This window comes from Narcine bancroftii, chromosome 2 (genome assembly GCF_036971445.1).
Source record: "Narcine bancroftii isolate sNarBan1 chromosome 2, sNarBan1.hap1, whole genome shotgun sequence".
NCBI classification, from domain to species: Eukaryota; Metazoa; Chordata; class Chondrichthyes; order Torpediniformes; family Narcinidae; genus Narcine; species Narcine bancroftii.
Genome location: NC_091470.1, coordinates 338,973,143 through 338,999,646, shown reverse-complemented (window position 1 = coordinate 338,999,646; position 26,504 = coordinate 338,973,143). Strand labels below are relative to the sequence as shown.

The 26,504-nt window shown below is 36.2% G+C and overlaps 1 protein-coding gene across 2 annotated transcripts in view; it reads right to left on the bottom strand.

The window, feature by feature from the left end:
* The window catches only part of rhpn1 (rhophilin, Rho GTPase binding protein 1), a 91,382-nt gene that overhangs the window by 43,003 nt on the left and 21,875 nt on the right, over nucleotides 1-26,504 (bottom strand). For both annotated transcript variants that reach the window (XM_069922183.1, XM_069922184.1), the window contains 3 exons: nucleotides 24,036-24,113; nucleotides 18,601-18,725; nucleotides 3,961-4,127 (listed from right to left, as the gene is read on the bottom strand). In XM_069922183.1, coding sequence (XP_069778284.1) covers nucleotides 3,961-4,127; nucleotides 18,601-18,725; nucleotides 24,036-24,113 — 370 coding nt within the window. The remainder of the gene's footprint in view (nucleotides 1-3,960; nucleotides 4,128-18,600; nucleotides 18,726-24,035; nucleotides 24,114-26,504) is intronic.

Genomic DNA, 26,504 nt, shown 5'->3' with positions numbered 1-26,504 from the left:
ATTGAGAGGTTGCAGCTGTTTCTGAACCTGGTGATGTGAATCTTGTGGCACCTCTACCTCTTCCCTGATCTCAGCAGCAAGAACAGAGTGTGTACTGGGTAGTAAGGGTCTTTGATGACTGCTGCTGCTCTTTGACATCAGCGTTCCCTGACGATGTACTCAATAGTGGGGGGGAGGGGATTTGCCTGTGATGTCCTGGGCTGTCATTTTTTTCCCACTTCTTTTCCTTTGTTCTCTGTTGCGTTAGCCTTGTGTTTCCTCTTTAAATCTTTTCTCCAATGTTTGGAGCATGGAGAAAGTTTGTTTCGATCCTCGTTGCCAATCTGTTATGTATTCTAGGTATAGAAATACACTAGTACACGGAGACGTGGTGCTTCATTCATTCTTTATTACTAAACTAAAATGGTGTAGCGGTATGCTTGGAGGGAGTGGGCAGAACCAGCGCTAATAGCTCCTGTCTTGTGACAGCTAGACACAACATCCTCCTATCTACTGGCAACTAGTCACTACAGCCACGAGGCATAGTGACTCAGCAGCATCTGTAGGTCTAATGAGAACCCCTGGCCTACTCAACGTAGCTACGTCATGAGGTCGTTAGCACTTCAGATATCATGACACCAGATCACATGTTGTATGTCTACATCAAGCCTGATAACACTGTGATAAATGTTTCTCTCTTTGCTGGCTGACAACTTCAGTGTGGTCTCATTATTTCAACATGATGGCGTATGAGCACAAACATCATCCGCCACATTGGTGACCCCGATGGGACTAGCTGATAGCTAGATCCTACAATGGACACGGTCAATGGTAATGTGCCAAAGAGCCAGCAATAAATAACGGACACACTCAACGGCTAAGCTCAAATTAATTTGCTACAGCAACATGCCAATGAGTCAGCAATAAATAACGGTCACACTCTGCAGGCCCAAGCAAGCTCAAATCACTTGCAGTAACACTCCAATCCAGGAACAAATGACGGACTGCCTGACCCAGCTGACCGTAGCTACGAATGACTGCAAATCAATCAGTGCCACATCATAGGTCAGCAAGTAAATTACCAGGAGGCCAGTTGCTCTTCCCTCTATGGTCGACTGAACAAATAGCAAGGGGCGTCATAGAAGGTAACTTTTAGAAGTTTGAAAGATTGTTTACAACCTTCTCACTCACTTTGGTGACGGAGTGGACCAAGCTGTTGTTTTGTGTGCCTCAAGAGCTGCACAACAAGTCTGGCCAACGAGTTGCAAGGTAGGGGAACATTTAGCAGCAACATTTTAAACTGTTTGCAGACATCAAAAGGCTGTCTGTTTTTGCTCAACACAGCATAGCAATAGAGCCTCAGTTTTTCCAGAATGATACTGCACCCCACACTCAATTACGCTGAAGTAGTTATTTATCAGCAAGCTGCCTGCAGCACAGACATTTAAAACTTGCCTGTTCAAACTTCTGGAGGTTTGCATCTCAGTAGCTGTGATAGGAGGGAACATTCAACATGTTTCACCAGCCTCCCCCAAAGAAGTCCACTCGACCGAGGAACTACCAGCAACCCCTCCTCGAAAGAAGCCTGTGATCCGAGGGACAACCAGTTACTCCCCGGAGGTAAGATCTCGCAACCCAGAGGGCAGCCAGCCACCCCTCATTGGAAGATTCAATGACCCAGGTATTAACCTGCGAACTAAAGCATTAAAAAAAAGCCACCTGTTGATGATGCCACTGAGACCTTATCCTGCCGCCATGGTACATTGTAATTTTTTTCAGTCACTCGCTCAGTTCAACATTGCCTGTCCTTGATGCTACTGAGACCTTTTCCCGCCAACCAGGCAGATAGTACAGGTTTTTCAGTCCCAGCGCAGCACCACTCAGTACAACATTGTCTGTCATTGATGCTACTAAAGCCTTTTCCTGTGACCAGGCAGAGAGTACACATAGCTACATCATGAGGTTGTTAGCAATTCAGATGTCATGACATCAGGTCACATGTTGTGTGTCAATATCAAGCCTGATAGCACTGTAATAAATGCTTCTCTCTTCACTGGCTGACAACTTCAGGTGTGGTCTTGTTATTTCAACATGATGGCACATGAGCATAAACAGCATCCGCCACAATGGTTCTCTGCAGCACACAATATAATTATATGCATGCAGGCGTATATTCACAACATGTTTCTACCAACTGTTTCCAACTTCACTGGCTTATCTTCCTCCATCTACTTTTTTTTTCCTCCCTTTCTCTTTGTCCGGCAAATATCAATCACCTGCCTCTATCTCACAACTCTCCCTTACCCAACACTATCTGTTTGTCATCCTTCACTCATCTTTAGTTCACTAATCCCCAATGGGCCTGTCTCATCACCTCTCTCTTCCCTGCACCCCTAATCCATGCCCATACCCAAATCACTCACTCATAATACCAATCTACCATTGCCATTATCAGCCTTGATCAAGGGTTTCAACCCAAAATCTCAATTTCTTGTCTCCCCGATATATACTGCCTGAGCTGTTGAATTCCCTCAACCAATTGACTTTTGGTTCTCAGTTTTTCTCCTGTCATTAGTAAATGGCCTGTTTTCAGGCCGAGAACTTGCATCTCTATCTAACAGCGATTTTCTCATTTGTACTGTCTCACAGCAGCTTACTGAAAACATTACTTGTAAATGAAATTGATTCAGTGGTAATGCTAATATAGGAACCGTAAGACAAAATATTAATAAATTGCAAAGCTTTTTTCTCCAAATCTCATTTTTAATTATACAGTAAAACTCCTAGCATTCAGAATTCAAGCACACGACAAAAATAAAGAGGAATTTTTTTTTTAAATTATGGTAAATAAATAAAAATAGGTAAGAATCTACAAGTTTAAGAGTGTAAGCAAGTGTTCTCTGACGTAACACAGCAACATTTGGTGAAAATGAGAGCAAATATTCACCCTTGGTCATACTTTGCTTGTTGCAGCTGTTTATATGAAGTTGCGTGAAACAACAAAGAGCTGCTTGATGCCGTGTGTCATTGAGGTGATGCTTACAGTTTCTCCTTATTCCTGCTTAGTAAGAGTCACCCCATTCAGAGGATTCATCTGTAAACTTGTGGGAGGGAGGGGGTTTAATCATCTATAATGTTATTGTTCAATTTCCGTGGAGGGGGAGGAACCTGTAGATGCAGCAACTGTTAAATGTTTTCAAAGAAAGGAAATGAAAATAAAGTAAAATGCTTTAAGGTTTATATATTCATGCAAGTGAAATTCGTTCAGTGTAAATATAGTATAGTATTTTTGTCTTTTAAACTATTTATTCTTAATGCAGGCACATTAGTTAGGCATTATAAGATCAAGTCTCAAGCAACCGAAAAATACACTTATCCAGCATCTACCAATTCCACATAGGTGCCGGATATCAGGGGTTTATATATTTATGTTATTTTTTATGTTTATATTAATATTTAATATTAATGCAGCACAGTGAGTGCAGTGCTCAGCGCAACACTATTAAAGCGCCAGCAACTCAGGTTCTAATATGACACTGTCTTGTATATTCTTCCTATGTCTCCATGGGTTTCCTTCAGGTGCACTAGTTTCATCCCACCCATCAAAACATATGGGGATTGTAGGTTAATTTGGGTATTTGGGCAGCATGGGCTCATGGGCTGAAGAGCCTGTTATCATGCTAAACGTCTAATTTAAAAAAAGACACATTTACATATTTAAATATATGAAGATTTGAATTGGATGAAGACTAAGATTTGGGACAAGGATTCACAGACAAGAGTGATTCTGGATGCAATGTGATAGAATTAGCAAATATTTTCTTAAAGCACTAAAGTTATCCAAGCAAAATCGGAGGCTCATTGAATGTCAGACAACATTATATTATATATTAATGAAATTAATTCTTCAGTTCAACTATTTAAACAATAACTGAAACAAATATTCTCCACTGTAGTTCAATCTATGCAATTCAAACCTACCTGCAGCCTTTTGGAAAGCCTCTATAGCTTTATCAATGCCTTCCTTGCTTGTTCGGTCCTGCCGTGCACCAATCTGGGTATATAGTGCACCAATATTGAAGAGAACACTTCCTTTTTCAAAAGCCAGAGCCCGTTGATAAGAAGGAACACCAGTCAAAGAGTCATACCTATCAAAATATAAATGAGTAAATGGAGAAAAAAATGGTTAATAGATAACTTGATGTATAGAGAACATTGAACAGCAAAGCCATTCAAGACATTTGTTATCTGTGCTTCTCTGTGGGGATCTTGGGTATTCTGACTCAATGTGATCTGAAATGATATTGTTCCTTTGCATATGCATGTCCTTCCCTTTCTCAAGGCCAACTCTGGTCAAGCTATTCTAGTGCATTTATAATAATGCTGTGGATGAAACAGCAAGGAAAAATGTCAAGTCATGTCCAGTGGGAGAAATCCATTCCAACTTCAATATTTTATCCAACAATCATCAAAATGGTATCATAGTCTTTTTCACTAGTATCTACTCAGCAATATCTATGTGGATGCTCAGGTTGGTTTTTTCAACAACAGACAGATTTGTGGAGTCAGAGATTTGCAGCACAGAAACCAGCCTTGAGGCCCATCATTCAAAACATTCATAACTACCTGGATATACTAATTTTACAATAATGCTATTTTGATATTCTTCCACATTATCATCAACTCTGAGGGATTTCGATGTACTCAGGAATCTTAGAGCATGTCCATTGCTCCAAAAAAAAAAGCAACAATACAGGGGAATTAATAAAGTTTGTTGTCATGATCACAAGTATAACATGCAGATGCAATTAGATTTCCATTTAAATTAAATTAAATTTTCATTTCCTGCAAATTCCCAACTACATAAAACACAAGATGATTTTAAAAAGATATAAATATAAAAAAAATAAATATTCAAAGTTAATCAAAAAAATCAGTCGAGTGAATATGGTGATAAAGAAGGTGTGTGGCATTTATGTTTTTTTTTAATCAGTCAGGGTGTTGAGTATAAAAGTTTGTTGAGGCCATATTTCGGGTATTGTATGCAGATCTAGTTACCGCAGTTCATGAAGGACATGCAAACTTTGGAAAGGGTGCAGAAGAGGTTTACCAAGATATTGGCTGGATTAGAATATTAGCTATCAAATGAAATAGGAGAAACTGATTTCTCTGGAGCAGCAAAGGCTAAGGGGCAACCCAATCAAATACCAAATTATGAGAGGTAATGTTGGGGTAGAAAATTAGATACCTTTTCCCAGGGTGAAAATATCAAACACCAGAGGGATAGCTTTAAGACAAGGGCAAATTTGCAAAGGTTTTTGTGTATGGGAGGTGCCTGGAACACTCTGCCAGGAAGGTCAAGAAAGCAAATACTGAACCAATGTTTTTGGAGGCATTTGGATAGGCATATGAATAGAAAGAGAATGGTGAAATAAAGGTGACGTGCAAGCAAATGGGACTAGTTTATTTCTCATCACAAAGATTGTGGGCAAAAAGACATGTTCCTGTACTGTATTGTTCTAAGTTTAATGTAACTCTCCTCAAATTCTTCCTGGGCACTTCACACCGAGGTCAGGAGAGATATAAATCAGAAGACATGGTTTATGGGTGAGGAGGGAAAAGTTTAGGGGGAACATTTGGAGGAACTTCTTCACACAGAGAATGGTGGAAGTTTGGAACAAGCTGTCAGCTGACGTGGTGAATACATGCTCAATGTTAATATTTGAGATAAATTTGGATGGGAGGGGTATGGAGGGATGTGGACTGAGTACAGTTCAGTGGGACTAGGTAGAATAATAGAGGGACCTAAGAGCCTGTTTCTGTGCAGTAATGTTCTTTGGTTCTACACAGTGTAGCAGTAATTTAAAGTGGCAAATTAACCTACCAATTCAAAGGAAATGCACATGGTCACAGCAAGAATGTGCAAGCACCACATGGACTGTACCAGAGATCAAGATTGCACCTAGGTGTCTGGTGTTGAGGCAACAGAGATCAAGATTGCACCTAGGTGTCTGGTGTTGAGGCAACAGCTCTACGAGCAGTATAATTTTGCCTCTGACTAATTATAGCCTTGGTACAACAAGGATAAAGTAAGTGGCTACTTATTAAGACAGCATATGACTGGATGGACATTGAGAACTCCATTGTAGGGAATCAAGAAGAAAAGTATTCACTGGCTGGAGTCTTATAATCACACAAAGAAAGCAGTAAATTAAGCCCAAGGACAACTGCTATATCTCTTTCCTGACGGAAGTAACTGGATGATGCAGTGTGTGGAGCGCACGGGATCCTTACTGATTTTGTAAGCCCTCTTTAGACAACGATCCTGTTGGGGGTCCAGCATACAACAAATCTCTCTCTGTAAACCATTTACGTTCCAAGCACCAAAGCCTGGTGAACTGTATAAATGTTAAATTCTGTGCACAGTATAAGAATTGCCTGCAACCAGTGAACTTGGAGGAAGGAGAAGTGAGATTGGACTGTGAACCAAATAACTTTTCTGAACTTACACACACATTACATACACGTGTGCTTAGAATTAGAAGGGGGTTAAGCTTGGTTAATTAAGTCAATAGTGATAAGTTAAAGTGTGATTCTGTTTTCATGTTTAAAGATAATTAAAAGCAACTTTTTTTAAGTAACCATTTCTCTTGGTGAACATCTATTGCTGCTGGGTTTTGGGGTCCTCTGGGTTGTAACAGTCTGCACAGTCCTTCAGCACTCAACCGGTTATAATGTCTGGTCCCGCTCCCTTGTGTGAGTTCACCTTTCACAAGTTCCCCTCACTTCGGCCATGGCTATTCAAGGGGGTCAAAAAACTTTCTTTGGCATCAGCCTGTCTCCTCAAACTGTGCATGCCTCATGTCACTGGTATCGCCCAACTGTCTCTGTATTTTCTGTGCATACCCACACTTTGCCTTCTGAATTGCATAGGAGGGTTCAGCCATGGCTGATCTTCGTGCCATCTTGTCTCACGTCCTGGAGGCAACATCACAAGCTGTGAGAAGTGCATGGACCTTGGGTCCAACCATGGTTTCTGGTTCACCCTGGCTGTGTTGCATTTGATCTCCTTGACATCCTCAGTACTCAAGCCACTGTAGATGGCCGCCTCCCTGAAAAGGCTCCAGGTCCGTATTCTCAAAGCAGTTCTATAGAACTGCTGTGTCTCTCCCCCACCCCCCACATCCTGTTCATTTTGCCAGGAGTCAACATGCCGGGGTTAGCAGAACAGTTACAGGATCCAAGTAGCCAAGGTGGGGGGGGGGGGCGAGGTGCAGCCTTGCATTCACTAGGAACATTGATGTACACCCATTCTTGGGTGCTCTCTCCTCTGATGGCAAAATGGAATGGAAACAGAGTTGAAACCGTGTTAGAACAGTTTTCAGGTTGGCGTGATTGAAGTTGCCAGTTATAATAATGGCATAATAGGACACCAGAGTTATTACATGTGAACAAAGCAGTCTGCATGATCGATGCTCCATCTGCCACCCAAAATATTTACTCCCTCTGCCATTGGTGCAACATCCTTTCAGAATGCATCACCTTGAAAATGCACAGCAGCATCCTACCCAAGTTTCAAGAGACTAAGGACTAGTTGGACAAGGACAGTATGTTCTGGGGGGTGGGGGGGGGGAACATCACGTGATGCTGTGAAGGAACACCACACACCCTGCCGACTCCCAAGGGATTTATTAAAAAAAGGACATATAAAGGAAAGTTAAAATCTACTCTAAAGATGTTTTAAAGTTCTTAACACTAAGAAAAAAGATGTCTCCGAAGAAAGAAAAAGTTTTAAAGATCATGCCAAAAGAAAAATGCAAAGACAGAAAGGAGATAGAATTCAGGCCTACCTTGTCCTTGAAGCAGGCCATTGAAGTTTGATCTGGAGCTGTTGGAGACACCCCTGGTGAGGGACTGTCCTCTCCAGGGGTCGTCCTCTGGAGCCATCGCTGCGGCCCTCCGCAAAGATGGGACCAATGTGAAAAGTAAAACTACATCGCACGTGCGCGAGGAGTGGCGCACATGCACTGTAGAAGAAAAATAGTTAGAAAAAAATCTCCAGTCTTTAAAAGGCCACTCCAGCGTCCCAGCTATTGAACAAGAGGGAGAGATTTTTAAACGTGGAGGAGGATTGCAACAACTCTGCAAGTGAAGAAGAGGAGACAAGTACAGAAGAAGGATTTAAAGGCAAGGAAAAGACTTTAAACAAGAAAATGAATGAAATTAAGACCAAAATTGATAAACTTTCAGATTCACTGGAAAATAATTTTAAATTTTTAACTGTGAAATTAAAGCAAATTAGAATTGATATGACTAATTTGATAAAAAAATGTTTTACAAAGGGTTGATAAATTGGAAGAAAAAAATCAAAATGACTGTGAAGAAGTAGAAAGGTCAAATGTTAATGAAGACTCAGTTACTGCCTTGGTTTCAATGAATGAAAAATTGCTTGAGAAAGTTGATATTTTGGAAAATTATAGTAGAAGAAATAATCTTAAAATTGTCAAGGTGTTTGAAGGTAAAGGAGGACAAGATGTCATTCAATTTTTTGAAGAATGGATACTGGAAATATTTGGACAGAATAATTTTGAAGATCTTGATTGAGAGAGCCCATAGAGCTCTTAGACCAAAACCGGGCCCGAATCAGAGACCTCGTTCCATTTTGATCAGATTTTTAAAATTATCAAGATAGAGAGAAGACATCTAGCGATGAAAAGAACCAAAGAATGTGGAGCTTTGAGTTAAGAAGTGGATAAGATTTTATTCTATCCAGAACAGAGTCCAGCTCTTTTGAAGTTTAAAACCCAGTCAAGGCTTTTATATGATAAAGGTTATAGGTTGGGGTTTTTTTTGTTATCCAGCCACCTTAAAAATATTCTTGCCAGATCAACAGAATGTCTTTTTCACTAATTAGTCCAGGCCAAAGTATATGTTAAAGACTTGCCCAAGGTTCATGCATCTGTACAAGAGGGCTTGCTGAAATGAATTTTTTGTTGTACAAGAGACTGTATTCTCCCTTTTTATCTAACCTTTTTTCAAAGAAGAGACTTCAGTGGAGAAGTGTTCTTGTCTTAATGGGAAGATTCCCCCAACCGCCAGGGGATCGGGGTTTTATTTGATTATTTCTGATGATTAAATGGCTTGACCACAACCCATAAAATGGAGGGTGGTAATGCAAGTATCTCTGGAATTTTAGTTGGGGGCAGGAGTGAAGTTTATTATTTCTTTTTTGTATAATTTTTTAATAATGTTTTTACTATGAATAAATTTAATGACACCTGGGATCAGATTAATTCATGGGAATTCTTCCTGGATAAGAGTGACTAATAGGGAATTTTTAAAGTGTATAAATAAAAATAATGAGTAATGCAGTTAGGATTTTGAGCTTTAATATTAATAGGATTAAAAGGGACCATGAAAAGAAAAAAGATTTTATCTTACATTAAGAAATTAGGAGTAGATATTGTCTTTCTAAAAGGACTCATTTAACTGAAAATCAACATTTGAAATTAAAAAGAGATTGGGTAGGTCAGATAGTCTTTTCTACATTCAATTCTAAAGCTAGAGGAGTGGCAATTTTATTTAAGTTTACCAGTTAAAATTCAAAACGTAATTACAAATCAGGCGGGAAGGTACATAATGATAAATTGTCATATTTTGAGGAATAGACTTCATTAAATATTTATACACATAATAAAGATGATCAAAAATTTATACAAGTTACTTTTCTAAATTTAGTAGAAGTACATGAAAATGTTTTAGTAGGAGATTATTTTAATTTTTGTTTGGGATCTTTACTGGATAGATCATCAAGAACTATACTTAAGTCAAATGCAGCTAAAATATTGTTATCTTTAATGAAAGATTTTAACCTAATTGATATATGGAGGAGGCATCCCAAGGATAGTGATTATTCTTTTTATTCTAGTAGATTTGACATACATTCTAGAATTGACTGTTTTTTGCTTTCTGTTCAAAATCAATCAAGAGTTATGAATGTTGATTATAAAACAAAAATATTACCTGATCATTCTCCACTATTGATTGAATTGGAATTTGTTGGAAAACAACACTCAGTCTATAGGTGGAGATTAAATTCTTTATTATTGAAAAGGTCAGATTTTTGTTTCTTTATAAGGCAACATATAAAATTGTTTTGTGATATAAATTTATATTCAACAGAATATATGTTTATAATTTGGGATGCATTGAAAGCTTATTTAAGAGGGCAAGTTGTAAGTTATTCCTCAAAACTTAAAAAGGAATATATGAAGGATATAAATAAATTGCAAAAGGAAATATCATTGTAAAAGGAAATCCAAAAATCATCTTATGAGGATAAATATAGAAGTTTAATTAATAAAAATTACAATGCTAACATATAGAAGAGAAAATGATATTATGGTCTGTGATAGTACAGATTCTATCACCAATGTGTAAATGTACATATGTACAGATGGTAGTGTAGGATGACTGTGATTGGCTGAGAGTGTAGCCACACCTACTGGCAGGTCTTAAAGGATTGCTCCTAGCCAGAACAGGACATTCTGGACTGGTCGACCTACTTGTGATATGCTCCAGTCTTTTAGTTAATAAAAGCCTTAGTTTGGATCAACAAGTCTTTGGTTCTTTCGACGCACATTACATGGTCTAAGCAGAAATACTATGAATTAGGAGAATGATCACACAAAGTCTTAGCTTGGCAATTAAAAGCAGAACAATCTTCTAGAACAATTAATATGATATAACAGATTAATAATGAAGTGACACATAAGCCCCAAAGAGTTAATGATGCATTTAAGGAATTTTATGAAATGTTATATACATCTGAATCATTACATGAAGATGAGGCTATAGATGAATATTTATCACAATTGTTATTACCCAATTAAACTCAAGAAGGTAAAGATGATTTAGATAGTCCTTTCACTGAACAAGAGATCTATGATGCACTTAGTAGTTTACAAAATAATAAATATCCAGGAGAAGAGTTCCCTGTTGAATGTTATAAAGAATTTTAAAGATTTATTGATTCTATTATTTATGAAAGCAATAGAACAAGCTTTTGAACAACATTGTCTTCCAGAAACTTTTTCCACTGTGATAATTACAGTTATTCCTAAAAAAGATAGTTCCATTAAAAGCAGTGTTATGAGCCCAGAGGACACCAAAACCCAGCAGCAATAGATATCCACCAAAACAAATTGTTACTTAAACAAAAGTTGCTTTTAATTATCTTTAAACATGAAAACAGAATCACACTTTAACTTATCACTATTGACTTAACTAAACTAACTTAACTCCTTTCTAATTCTATGTGCACGTGTTAGTTTTGCTGACAAAACTTGTCCCATCAGGGTTCTCCAGATGATAACCTCTCTTTCAGGTCACCACAGAGTTCCTTTTTATTTCTTTTATTCCAAGTGAAACATTAGACAGCCAGTACTCTCCTCTTGCATGAACCACGAGGGCTTCAACCAGGCTGTCTTCCAAAAGCTTGTCAATTTGTCCTGTTTCAGTCCCATCAACGTCTGCTGGCTGACATTGTCAAGTGACTTCTGCTTCTCTCTCTCACACCAAGACTGAGAGAAAGCCTGTTTGACTCTCTCTGCTTACAAAACCACATGACCCTCTTATAACAGCAAATTCTCCTTTCAGACAGCAGCGGCTCCAACCTGCTCTTTTATCTGTTGCCTTGATAAACAATAACCCATAGTGACATCCTGAGCACTCTTCAAAGCTCTTGCAAAAAGGTGTGAGAAGCCACTATGTCTCCAGTATTTCAAATAAGATCTGTTTTGAAGTGTTTGCATGTGACCTACTTGAACAAACCTTTCCCAATTTATCTCCCAAAAACACTTCTATATACTCCATCATACCATCTTCATATAGACCTATATCTCAATTGAATGTCGATTACAAAATTATAGCAAAAGTATTCGCAAATGGGATTAATGAGTATCTTCCTGAATTAATAAATATGGATCAGACGGGTTTTGTTAAAAATAGAGAAACTTTTGAAAATATAGTAAGGTCATAACCCATTTTGTGCAGAAGAAAGAAGATTTAATTGTAGTAGCTTTAGGTGCTGAAAAAGCTTTTGACAGGTCAGAATGGGATTTTTTATTTAGGTTCTAAGTAAATTTGGCTTTGGTGTAAATTTTATAAATTGGATAAAAGGCATTATATAGAAATCCTAAAGGTAAGGTAATAACAAATGGACAGATATCTCAATCTTTTAATTTAACTCGATCTTGTTGGCAGGGATGTCTTTCATCACCAGCTTTGTTTGCTTTAGCTATAGAGCCTCTTGCACAAAAAGATGACCAACAGTTTAAAGGGTTTGAGATAAATCAGTTTGAACATAAAATTAGTTTATTTGCTGACGATGTATTAGTTGATTTAACTCAACCACAATTATCATCATTACCAATGATTTCATAGTCAGTTGTTAAAATATGCGAAATCTCAGGATATAAAATAAATTGGGATAAAAGCGAAATAATGGTAAAGGAGACAATTCACAATGTCGACAAGAAATTAAATTTAAATGGACAGACAAGATTAAATATTTAGGTATACGTATTGATAATAATTTGAAAAATTCATACAAATTAAATTATATTCCAATATTTAAAAAAGATAGAAGACTTAGAGATGGTAAATTTATCCATTAATTGGGAGAGTTAGTTGTATTAAAATGAAACTTTTTCCAAGAATTCAATATAAATTTCAAAGTTTACCAATATCTATACATCAAATTTTTTTCAAGATTTAAATAAGTTATGAAATTTATTTGAAAAGGCAAAATGGTAAGAAAGTCATTAGAAAAGTTAACATGGAAATATGAACAAGGGGGACTACAACTTCCTAATTTTAAAAATTATTATAAGGCAGCACAATTAAGGGGGGCGTGGTAAGATGGCATAAGGATCAGACATGACTTCCAGTCCTCTCCTGACTCTATCTTATTGTTTTGTCTAGAAATGCCCATTAAAATTCTTTAAAAGTTTAGATAATTTCAGTGCTATTAATTTAACTTATGATGGTACAATTGGTGGAAAAGAGCAAAAAAAAACGACAACAGATCATCAAAAAACTAGATTTTCCAAAAGTTCAAGTTTTGGAGCCTACCTACAGGGAAGACACTGGGACTCAGCGTGAAATGGATCCCAGGAGAGAGGTACAGTGTTCGGATGTAGAGCTCTATGTTACATCAGTAGAGCCCCCTAAAGAGGGTGCCAAACACCTTTACAACAAAGAGTTACACAAAGGCATTTGTCAACTGTAGAGGTGGCGCTGCAAACTGCATCTCTTGAAATAGAAGAACCTATACAACTTGATGTACTGGGAGAACTTAATACATTATGGACTGGGGAAAACCCCAGCCAGCGTCTTCCAGTCACTGCTGGAGAGGCTGTGGCTGGGGTTTCCACACGCAGTCATACTACAAGGAAGGCAACCAGAATGAAGGAAGGAACAGAAGATCCTTTGGTTATGCAGAAGAAGCAGGAATCTGTTGAGCCAAAATCTCTTCCAACTGAAAAGATTCTTGTGAATCTTGAATCTAAATTATCTTATACAATGCAGGGATTATCCAAGATTATGACTGAACTTGGTACTAGGTTTAATACTCTGGTGAAAATACATTCTCAACAGATGGCTGAGTTTGGAGCTTTTAAGCTTGAAGTGAGAGATAAATTTAATTCATGTGAACAAGATATAGATGAAATACGGGAACAAGTTTTTGATGTGACCAAAATGGTCGAAGACTTACAAACTCAAAATAAAAATTTGGTGAAAAAGATTGATTATTTGGAAAACCAATCCAGACAGAACAATATAAAGATTATTGGTTTGCCGGAAGGTATGGAGGGACCAGACCCAAGAAAATTTTTTACTGAATGGATTCCGCAGGTACTGGGTCAAGAACATTTCCCGGAAGGTATAATACTGGAACGTGCTCACAGAGCCTTGCGTAGAAGACCTATTTCAGGTCAAAGTCCAAGACCTATTTTGGTTCGTTGCTTGAATTATTACGACAGAGAAATAATTTTACGAGTGGCTATTAGAAATGCACAACAGAGAAAATCACCCTTGATGATTCAAAATAATCGAGTTTTCTTCTATGCGGATTTGAGTCAAGAAATTATGTTCTAACGACGGGAATTCAATCCTGCTAAAGAGTTGTGGTGGAAAAAAGGTTGCAAGGCAACCTTTAGATATCCAGCTGTTTTGAAGGTTTTTCAAGATGGTTGCCAACCAAAGTTCTTTGATTCTCCAAAGGAAGCTATAGCATTTGCTCAAGAGCTGCCAATTACTCAGTTTCAACAGAGACATAGTCCGCCGCGATCTCTAAGGAGACAAGAGATGGAAGAAAAGAGTCGTGTTCCAAGAAGGAATGGTTGTAATGGTGACTCAGCAGTTGGAGTTGATTAAAAGAAGAGTTGTCCCTTTTTTTTCTAATGTTTTTTTTTAAAAAAAGGGATATTAAATAATGATGATGTTAGTTTAAGATGAAGTGAGAGTTGTGGGAGAGAACTGGATAGGCACTATTTCCTGAAAGTCATCTGCTACGTGTGAGTTATCTCACACCCATTTTTTTTTTTGGAGTTACCGCATTGCGCGGTTTAGACGGGAGGGGGTATTTTTAACCTCCTACCCGTTTTTTTTTTCCTTTTTTTTGTATTATTAGATTAAAGAGTGAAGGGGTTTTTTTTGTTTATAAAAAAAAGCATAAGAAAGTATTTGATTGTTTAAAAAACTAAAAATTGATGTGGTTTTTTTTGTAAAGTTTATTTAGTAGATAAGGAATATTTGAAATTTAAATGTGAATGGGATGGATATGTTTTTTTTAAATATTTTTTATTTAACTTTAAGGTGAAAGGAGTGGTAATTCTGGTGTATATTATTTTGCTATTTTAGTTATAGAACGAAGGGAATAATGGTGAAAGTTATAAATTGAATTGTACAATTCTTAATGAGGCTTGAATTTTGTTTGTGGTTTATGCTCCATTTGTTGAAGATATAGATTTCGTTGTAGATGTGTTTTTATTATTTGGATATCTGAATTTTAACGTAATGATTGGGGATATTTAAATGTGGTATTGGAGCTTTTATTGGATAACTATTCAAGAGTAAAAGGGAAAAATGGTGGAAGAGTACTAAAATTGAATTGTACAATGCTTAATGAGGTTTGAATTTTGTTTTAAGATGGTGGTTTATGTGACTAATATGATGATAGATGTGAAGTTAGTTGATATTTGGTGAAGGTTTATCTCTATAGAGAAAGTGTTTTTTCATCTTTTTTTCATGCTACAATTTTTTTTAAGAATTGATTATTGTTTTAAGAATTTTTGATAGATAATGTTACTAACTTTACTATTTTTTTATATTAAGTTTGAGTTAAATATATGTTTCATCTTAACTCCATTTGTTAAATATATGCATTTAAGTTTGATTTAAATATGTTTTTTAAGTCTGATATCTTAGTATTAATTACTTTTCTTTTTGTTAGTATTTTAATCGGTTATGTTTTTGTTTTTTTTTGTAAGTAGGTTTTTTTTCTCAGATATTATTAACTTTATTAATTCTTCACTCTTTATTTTGGGGGAAAGGGGTGGTTGGACTAATTTGAGTTGGGTTATTAATGTGTAATAATTATTGGGGAGGATATAGTTTATTTAGATTACTGATACTGTATTGTAATTTTATTATTTTATTCTTAATTTTTTTAAAATGTAATCCTATATGTTATTCATGTTATAAAATCTTAAATAAAGTTTAAAAAAAAAAGGCAGCACAATTAAGATTTCTAATTTCCATGTTTATTAAAATTAAACCATCTTGGGTAGACACTGAATAAATAAGATAGGATAAATTATACCAGAGGAGTTTATTTATAAATGGGAGCCAAAATCTATAACAATAGATAAAGATGCTCTGCCATTAAAACATTTGCTTAATATTTGGAACAAAGTTGTTAGAAATTGATGGAAATCTTCTTTCGTTAAAAATGCCGTTAATCAATCAATCCTTAATTTTTTTTCAAGATAACTTTTTAAAAATATAAGAAATTAAAAAACTGGGAGATTATTATGATAATAATAGATTGATGTCTTTTCATCAATTAATAATTAAATATGATATTCCTCGTAATATGTTATTTTCAGTTGAGGGCTCATTTAAGAGAGAAATTAGGATCAGACATGGTTTTAAAAGATCTTTCAAATTTGGAGCAAATTCTAGTCGATGGAATGTCTAAAAAATTTATTTTGTTACAAAAACAAACACCTAAATTAGGTTTGTTCAATTCAAAGGAAAGATGGCAACAAGATGTCGACACGATAATAGATCAGCAGGATTTACAAAATCTATGTAAAGATGTTAGGTCTAATACTATCAATGTAAGATATAGATTACTCTATTGTAATTTTTTTTTACATAAATTGTACAAAACACCTCAGAAACTGAGCAGAGAGAGATCAATTTATTGAACCAATGTTTTAGATGTGGTAAAGAAATTGAAACTTTTTTTCATTCCACATGGTCTTGCTTGAAGGTAAATTCTTCTTGGGTTTCTGTTAGTAGATTTTTGCAATGAATATCTGGAGTGATTTTTCTGTTAAATCCTGAATTATTGTTGTTAAGAAATATTGAAAGTGTTACTCCTAAATGATTGTTGTCAGATTCTCAATTAAAATTTGAAAAAACATTTAAATGCTGTGTTTTTTTTTTAAACTTAACCACGGTGTCAGAAGCCTGTGTTTTACCTTAATTAAAATTTGTTAAGTTAGCTTTAGTAATAGCAAGGAAATGTATCGCTGTTATGTGGAAATCTGATGTTTCATTAACATTAGACAGGTGGCATGCTGAGATTCAAAATTGTATTCCTTTAGAAAAAATTACTTACAATTTGAGGGGAAAATATTCTTTATTCCTACAAATTTGGAGCCCGTATGCTAGAATTAGGAGGTTAAAATTATATTTTTTTCAAAAATTCTCCTGTCCAGTGAAGTTTTCCCTGAAAGAACAACAATTTTATGAACTTTCTGGGATCCTTGAGTGTTATCTTATGCAATCCAAATTAATTACTATGCACTAATGATATATATTTTAGTTATGGGATTAGATTAGGTTTTGTGGGGGGGGGGGGGTTTGGAGCATTTTTTAAATATATATTTTTGGTATATTAATTTGAACATTGTATTATTTTTACTTACTACTGTTTGTTGTTATGATCTTACATGTTGATTAAATAAAATATTAAATAAGAGACAACTTGCTTGCTTGGGAATACCACCAAATTAGTTTGGAAATATCTGGCTTTACCTTTGTTACTAGGCTCCCCCACAAGTATCTTAACTAATTCAATAATCATCGTTAATATTAGTGAAAGAAATGATCAAAATTATAAACTCGAGTCCATACTTCCAAGCATGCAATAATTTACAAATCCACATTCCTTCAACAAAATTAATGAATTTATTGTTTGATTCTGCAGCTTTTCATTCATTGGGTTTGAAGGACTTGAACTAATTTGAGTGTTATATTACATCTTAGAAATATTTCCAAGGTCTGTGTTATTCATCTGCCTATTTAAATATTTTGGTAGATATCAAAGATGCCAATCAAACAGCTGGAAGTTGGGAGTTTTTCATTCCCTTATTAACCATTTTCAACAACAAATTAATTGTATAATTTGATGGTTGTTTGGAAGGTATTGTTTGTGCAAAATTGATGCAAAAAAAAAATCAATCTACACTTCACTACAAGCCATTGTAATTCACTGAAAAATTATCCAGGGACCTCTGGCTTTAATTTCCCTCCCTCGTGGGACTATATCAAGAGTGTAGCTAAAACATTTTCATGTTGACAGCTTCACACTGTTAAAATACAGTTTTGCCTGGTAAATTTTTATTCCAATCTACCAGTCAGAACTGTTCTCACCCCATTGAAATTGGCCCTTAATTACTATTTTTGACTTGAAGGAGTCCATGGTATTCTAAACCTTATGATATAATGATTACTGTTTCCTCCCCCCTCAGTCTGGGTCCTTTTCCAAATTAAGTTCAGCAATGCTGCTTTCCTCTGAGATAATTTGATGGCAGTCACACTTTGTATCTACTTCAATAATTGTAACATCTTTGAAACATCTTGAAGGAAAAAGGCATCAACATATATATGTTTTTCCATTAGGAAAAAAAAACAATATTTTATAATATGCAAACTTTCAAAGAAATTTCTTAAGATATCCAAATTCTTTTTATTAGCTTTTCATAAACTTTGAAGATTGGTCTTGCATTTTGAAATATCAGTAGTCAGATTCTGTTACGTTGCTACATCTTTCTTTAATGCGAAGGTAGACACTCACAAAATTAATCTCCTATTTGAATCCTTCTGGACAATTAAACAATGCCTCATCCAACTCTTGCACACATCAATGCTCTTGGATTAAAAACATATTTTTTCAGATGTCAGCAGTAACAAATATTCCTTATTTATCCAAATCTGTAAATTTGCATACTTTTGAATTTTAAGGAAGGAAATCTGCCATGACAATATTCAGTAATTCATTTTTTTTTAAAAAATCTATTAAAAACCCAAAAATAGAAAACTTACCAATGAAAAAAAATACCAGTATTTTTATTAGGTGGGAAAAATCTGTTATCAATGAAGTAAAGCTGGTTGTAGTATTCCATCAGAAGCTCAATTCCAGCATCATTCCTGGTTGGAGTTCGCATTGCCTAAATTAAAAATATTGCTGTAAATCCCAAGTCGAGTGACAAATTTAAAATGCTTAATTAACATACTACTTTGCACGGAAGCATGGAATAAGCAGCTAAGATTCTGGCTATAATTCACAAATACTGAACAAACAACTGGTCTCAGAGGAAGAGAAATTTCACGGGTAAATAAACTTAGAACCCTTTTACACACGCACTGAAAACTATTATTGAAAACACTGGTAGTGCTACAGAAGCAGGAAAACAATCTAATCTTTGAAATGGAATTATCTCACTAAGGAGGAAAAGACTAAAGAGCAGAACCAAATCCTTTCTTTTTAATGTCAAAAATCCTTTACAATGTGACTGATGCAGTTCTAAGTTTGCAACAGAGGCCTTTATTTAGTAGGAATATCTCAAATAGTAAGAATCTGATGTGTAGCACAATTTCCTGGAAAGGGAAAATACAGACATCTTTCATACTCTTCTCTTTTCTCATTCCTACAAGCCTTTGACCTTAGACTTGCATTTTCTACTTCTAACATTTAAACTCAATTATACATTTGTTAGGTCTGCTTTGTTCAAGAATGAGTGAGTCAGACACCAGACTGAGTCGAAATCAAGGTTCTTTATTACCGGATTGTAACACTTGCAACTAACAGTGTTAGTTGGAGAAGGCGCATTCTCCCGATATCAGCAAGTGGAGTGGAAAACCCTGCAAAAGGTTATGGACACAGCCCAGTAGATTACAGGCCAAAGTCTCCTAAGCATCAAGAAGATGTACATGGAATACTGCCGTGGGAGAGCAGCAGCAATTATAGAGGGTCCACACCACCGATCTTCTCAGTGTTGCCATTAAGAAGTCCAAGTGCCACAGGACTCATACCACCAGGTTGAGGAACAGTTGCTACCCTTTCACTATTAGATGCCTAAATAACAAACTCAATCAGGGACTCATATAAAGACTCTATTTATTATTGAATATTTATTTTTTCTATATTTTCACAGTTTGTTTATATATCTTTCTTCTTGAGTGCAAATTACAGTTAATGATAAGTAGAAACTCTGCCTGGCCCACAGTAAAAAAAAATATCAGGGTTGTATGTGATATTATGTATGTACTCTAACAATAAATTTGAGCTTTGACTCGAGACATAGGTAGACCAGGTGATGAAGACAGCATTGGTCTTCATTGGTCAGGGCATTGAATAAAGAAGCAAGGAAGTCATTTCGCAACTGTACACAGAACAGTGGCAAGACCATTATTGGACTAGGGTGTGCAGTTCAGGTCACCCAGCTACAGGAAAGATGTCATTAACCTGGAAACAATGCAGCAAAGATTCACAAGAATGGAACTGGAACTGGAGGGCTTGAGTTACAAGAACAGACTTGTAGGCTGGAACATTTCTCCTTGGAATCTAGGTTTACAAAATATTTTGCCAAAGTAGGGAATAGAAAACTCATCAACATAGCTTGGCTTCCTGAAAAATATTTGGGAAGGGGGCTGTCCACATCTGCTGCAGGCTTGCTGGTGGCTGATGAGAGCAAATGGAGGACATACATGCCGAGCTGCAGCAGCTGCAAGGGAAATGCTGTTGTAGGTTTGGTGCTGCTGTGTCACAGTTCTTCCTCCATCTCATTTTGTTCTCAAGGTTAGCCCTGCGCGTGTTGTCAAAGGAGAAGACAGACTGGTGAATGGTGTGTCACCAGGCAACACGATCGGAGGCTACAGCATTTGTGATGGTCAATCGAACAGGCACCAAGGGATTTCTTCAGAGAGTCCTTGTACCTCTTTTTTCAGAGATCCTCTGTCATGATGGCCAGTGAAGAATTTGCCATGCAGCAGAATCTTGGGCAGGTGATGATCCTCCATCCTAGAAACATACCCTGCCCAATGTAGCTGCATCTTCAACAGCATGGTCTCAATGCTGGTAACCTCCAACAGATACAGCTTTGTAACACATAACATTCTGCTTTTTGAAGACTACCAAGCTCGTCAAACTGGAAGTCAGCTTGAAGAAGACAGAAGTTCCCCATCAGCCCCACGTCAGAAAAAGTACCACCCTCCTCACATCTCCATTGGCGAGAATGAGATGAGAATGAGTCCATCAGTTCAGTTACCTGGGGTGCACCATCTCGTCAGATGTCAAGATCAATAAAGAGGTTGATAACAGACTGGCAAAGGCAAACTGCGCATTCAGCAGGTTGTACAAGAGTCTGGAACAACAAGCATCCGAAGAAAGGCACAAAGATTAGTGAGTACAGAGCCAGTGTGCTGACCACCAACCTGTAAGGCTCCGAGTCATGGGTCATCTACAACTCTTTGAGTGCTTCCATCAGAGCTGCCTCCACACCAACACTGGAGTGACTTTGCCACCAACGTTGATGAAAACTTGAGAGCATAGAGTTAAGGTGTGAGGAGGAAAATTTAAAAGGGACCTGAAGGGCACTTTTTCAACCAGAGGCATCAGAAGAAATTATAGAGGTACGTATAATTGTAACATTTAAAAGAAATTGACAGGTACATGGATACTAAAGGTTTAGAGGAATATGGGCAAAATACAGGCAAATGGGAATAGCTTAATGAGATACTTTGATTGGCATGGACAAGTTGGGCAGAAGGGCCAGCTTTTATGCTGTAAAACTTAATATTGTAACAGATAAGTAATGCAAAAGCAACTGTGGGTCTCCAGGGCTAAAATATTAACAATTCCCAGTTAACCCAAGCATCTATTTTCCTGCTCCCCTCCGTCATCTCTCTATTAGGATATGACGCTGATATTGTCCTCTTTTGCTTGTCCAACTGAGTAATCATAAAAAATAAGCACTTGCAGCCTATCTGACCGTTAAATGCTGATAGGAACTTTTAATTATATATTCCACTTGTAAAACCAAAAGAATCCCAATAGAGAAAAACAGACCTTTTCACAAGTGGGCAGAGAGGATTTATGGAATGAATTCCAGAAAAGCAAGGCTTAATGGAAGTTAAACACTCTGTCACAAATGCAGGACTGAATCTTTACAGGAGATGCTTTCAGAACAAAGGTTGAATCTAAAGTTCAGGCCCTATAAGACATGGAAATCAGATCACAGACAGCCATACCTATACCTCCAGTATAATTTCATCAATAGTAACCAGGGGTTTCCGGTACATTTCTTTCCCCTTTGCTTTTTTAGGAGGTTGAGGTGAACTGTCACAACTAAAAGAACTTACCTATGTTTCTCGGGAGGGATTGAAACTACCAATGGTTAATTCATTGGATGCAGAAAAGGCCTTTGATAGAGTACAGTTATTTTTTATTTAAAGTTTTAGAGAAATTCAAATTTGGCCCCTTTTTTGTTGGTTGGATTAAGGCTTTAGAAGTTGTGACAAATGGACAGTTATCTTTTCTTTTTATGTTGACCAGATCGACTTGACAAGACTGTCCTTTGTCACCAGCACTATTTGCATTAGTTATTGAACCTTTGGCTCAGGTGATTAGACAAGATATTAATATTAAAAGGTATTAAGGTGAAATCTGATGAATTTAAAGTGAATTTGTTTGCAGATAATGTTTTGATATATTTAACAGAACCTCAGAAATCTTTGAGGAGTTTACATGATAGATTGGAACAGTATGGTGAGCTATCAGGTTATAAAATTAATTGGGAGAAGAGTGAGATTATGTCATTAGTTGAAATGGATTATTCTTCATGTAGGATTATTGTGAAATTTAAATGGTTGGATCAGATCAAGCATTTAGGTGTTAAGGTAGATTATTTTCCATTATTGACTAAAATTAAATATGATCTGAATCGATGGAAAAATTTAACGATTACATTAATTGGAAGAGTTAATTGTATTAAAATGAATATTTTTTTCTCGAATTCAGTATTTGTTTCAATCTATTCTTTAAGATACCTCAAAAAAATTTTTAAAGGATTTAAATGCCTTGGTGAGGAAATTTTTATGGAAGGATAAAATGGTACAGAAATTAACTTGGAAATATGAATTAAGAGGTTTGCAACTTCCTACTTTTCAAAATGATTATGATGCAGCACAATTTAAATTTATTAATAAGATGTTTGAAATAGATAAACCTTTGATATGGGCTAATACTGAATTATCTCAAATTGGTGAGAAGAAGATGGATCAGTTTATTTATAGATTCTAAGTTATTGCGTAGTTATAATTTACCTGTTTTGAAACACTTAATGGATTTATGGTATAAAAAATAAAATGAAATCATAGGTACTCAAGGTAAGATTTCAAGTAAAATTCAATTGTATCAAAACAAGCTTTACCCCTTCACTCTTAATAATCACCTTTTGAAGCTATGGGATCAAAAGGGTATTAAATTGGTACAAGATTGTTATGAAGCAGGATATTTTATTTCTTTTCGAAGAATGAAAGAAATATGACACATCCTCAAATACTCTTTTTTCTTATTATCAAATTAAAGCTTTATTGTTGGACAATTTTGGGCATACTTTATGGTTACCTAGATGGTCTAAGTTTGAAATTTTACTTACTGAAGGTGGTAAGAATTATATCTGAGATGTTTGCTTTATTACAGAATAAAATGCTTAAGCCGGACATACATAAATCTAGATTAAAATGGGAGAAAGATTTAGGTAGACTTATTTCTCAGGATGATTGGATTAATTTATGTAGGGAAAGTATGACTAAAATTGTAAATGTGAGGTATCAATTCGTTAATTATAATTTTATTCATCAATTATATTTAACTCTGGAAAAATTAAGGAAATATAATTTATCTCTTCAGATTTATGTTTTAGATGTCATAAGGATGTGGGTTCTTTTTTACATTCTACTTGGTCATGTGAAGCAGTGAAACCTTTTTGGAATAGACTTAAGGAATTTTTAAGAAGTTATTTTGAAAGTGAAATTTTCATTGTATTTGGATTACAATGGGGTTGAATTATTAAATTCCCTCACCACACAGTAGTGGTGTTACTCCAAACCATGGTAATTGACTGATGAGTTTTGTTGTTATGGGTGATCTTTCCTCCTTTTTCTTTCTTTCTTGTTTTGGGGTAGGTTAGAGGGGGTGGGTTGGGGTTGTGGGGGGTTAGTTTTAAAATCTCATGAATGTATTTTGCATATTGTTTTTAAGTTTTATTCATTAATTGTATGTTTCAAAATATGCATCACGATTCAATAAATAAAATTTTCAAAACAAAAACTTACCTCAAAACAGTATCAGGAATCTTCCTGGTCTGAATTAAATAATGTTTTTGGCAACCACAAATTTGGTTTTGGCTTAGTTTTAAACCAGTTATTTCTTTTGACTGCAACATATTATGTCTACCAAAAACAATGCAACTAACCTGTCTGAGATCTTCAAGTTCTTTTAGTTCTTTTTCATACCGACTTCCTGGTTCATTGTAATGCTCTTCAATAACATCCTACCAAAGCAAAGGAAAGCAGAGCATTCAGCAAAATTGTTTGAAATTTAATGAGAACTGGATAACTTGTTGAAAATAAGGGGTATAATTGCAATGTTGTATGCTAAAGAAAACAACATTGTGATTTTAAAAAGTTGCATTTTATAGTTTTAATTTTCACTCTTCTGCATTCCGGAGTTCAGGTGCAATTAAGGGGAAGTAAATAAATTGAGGAGATATGAATATAATGGCACGATAACCAATAGAGATTAAGTTGTAAGGTAACGCGAGTACAGTTTTTTCCCTTTATACCTCTCAAATATGTTTCTTGGAATGCAAACTTTGGCAAGGTCAACATTTATTGCACATTCTAATTCACCATAAAGTTGCAGTGCTACAATATTTAAACCGAGCAATATTGATAGAACAAGAATTTACTTCCAAGTCAGTGGGGCAAGTAGCTTGGAAATATACTGCTGTCCTGTCAAAATCTGGAGTTGGAATAGAATGTACTGGTGGCAATATTTTCATGTCTTATCCTTCTTGGTAGTACATCTTTGTCAGCAAAGCCAAAGTAAAAAAACTGCAACTCCAATGAATATTGAAGTTGGTGAGTAAAGTACTGATCAAGTGAGTTGCTTTGTCCTAAATATCATCAAGTTTTTTTTGAGTGTTATTGAAGCCGCATTCATGCATATGAGTGGAAAGTATTCCATTATCTTCCTGATGTGTGACTTGTAGATAGTGGAAAGACCTTGGGATGTCACAATTTGTCACAAGATACCCAGGCTCTGACCTACTTCTTTCGTCATAACATTTATTTGCCTAGTCCAGTTGAGATTCTAGTCAATGGTGATCCCCAAGAATGCGATACTTGGCAAGGTTCATAATATTAATCATTAAGAGAAGGGCATTAAACATATGTTGGAGATAGTTTTTATGGTGTGAATATTACTTGCCACTTTGCAGCCTTTTTTTTTTGATCAACAGGGAAGGGTGTTGCATATATGTTGGAGATATTTTTATGATGTGAATATTACTTGCCACTTATCAGGATTTCCCCGGTCTTTCTGGATGCAAATGCTTCATTGTTGAGGAGTTATTAATGGCATTGATCAATAAAGAAGTACATTTGGGCAGCCTCTTCTCTTCTCATGGAAGGCAGTTATTAATGAAGCAGATTAAGATTGTTTGTGCCTTGAACACTGGCTGGAGAAACTCCTGCAACCTGGTGCTGGGATGATTGAGTTCCAGGAAGGCAGGATTCTAACCATCTAAATACTCTCTCCTTCGATTTCAGTTTTACTTGGACTCATGACTTCAGTTTTACAAGGACTTATTGGGCCAACTAGCTTTGTTCTTCTGTAAATTATATTCAAATTTTGAGGAATAACCATGTTGCCACTTTGATATATTCATAGAGCACACAAGGCAAAAATCTCAGGACAAGATCCAAAATTCAAACAGAGATGCCATTCACTCACGATCTTGGCTACAAGTGGCATAGTTAGCAAAGCAGTAAGTCATCACCTCTACAGCGTCAGCGATTGGGACCCAGGTTCAAATCCCACTGTCTGTAAGGAGTTTTACGATTTCCCCGTGTCTGCATGGGTTTTTCCTGGGGGGCTCTGGTTTACTCCCACCATTCGAAACATACCAGAGGTGTAGGTTAATTGGACGCCACAGACTCATGGGCTGCAATGGCCTGTTACTGAGCTGTATGTTTAAATTTAAAAAGCTGTGGAGCAGAGCTTGCATGACAGCAAGACAAAAATGCTGCAATTTCTTTTTTTTCCTCATGTCAAAGTGGAAAATAAAACACTACAAAGCTATCTGTGGTTCCCTTTGACACCAATATAAAAGTGCAGATACAATATTAATCCTAGAGTAAAAATTGAATTCCTGAAATAATTCAATAGGCCAAGCAGTATTTGTGGAAGGACAGTCAATGTTTCAAGTCAAGATCCTGCATCAGGAGTAAGCACATATAGGGGCCAGTATCAAGAGATGTTGGGGAGCAGTGAGTCAAGAGACGACAAGTGAAAGGTGGATCCAGATGAGTAATGATTGATAGGCAAATGAAACCAGGTTGGGGAGGGAAGGGTGGAGAGAGTGAGAGAGGCTGAGAGGTGACAAGTGAAGATAACAGAGAATTACAGATGATGAAATCTAATAAGAATGAAAAGTGACAAGTGGAACTAGATAACGGAAGGCAGGTAGGAGGCTGGGAACAGTAGAGAGAGGAGGGAGAGAAACCAGTCAGAGGAATATGCAGGTGATGGACAGATGGAGAGGTGGGGAGGAGAAAAAAACTGTTAACAAAGCAGAGTAGGGGAGTGGCGCAAAAAAGATTGTGTATGAAAAGAACTGGGTGGATCAAAAGATGAGAGAGAAGGAATCAGTGGGCTGGCT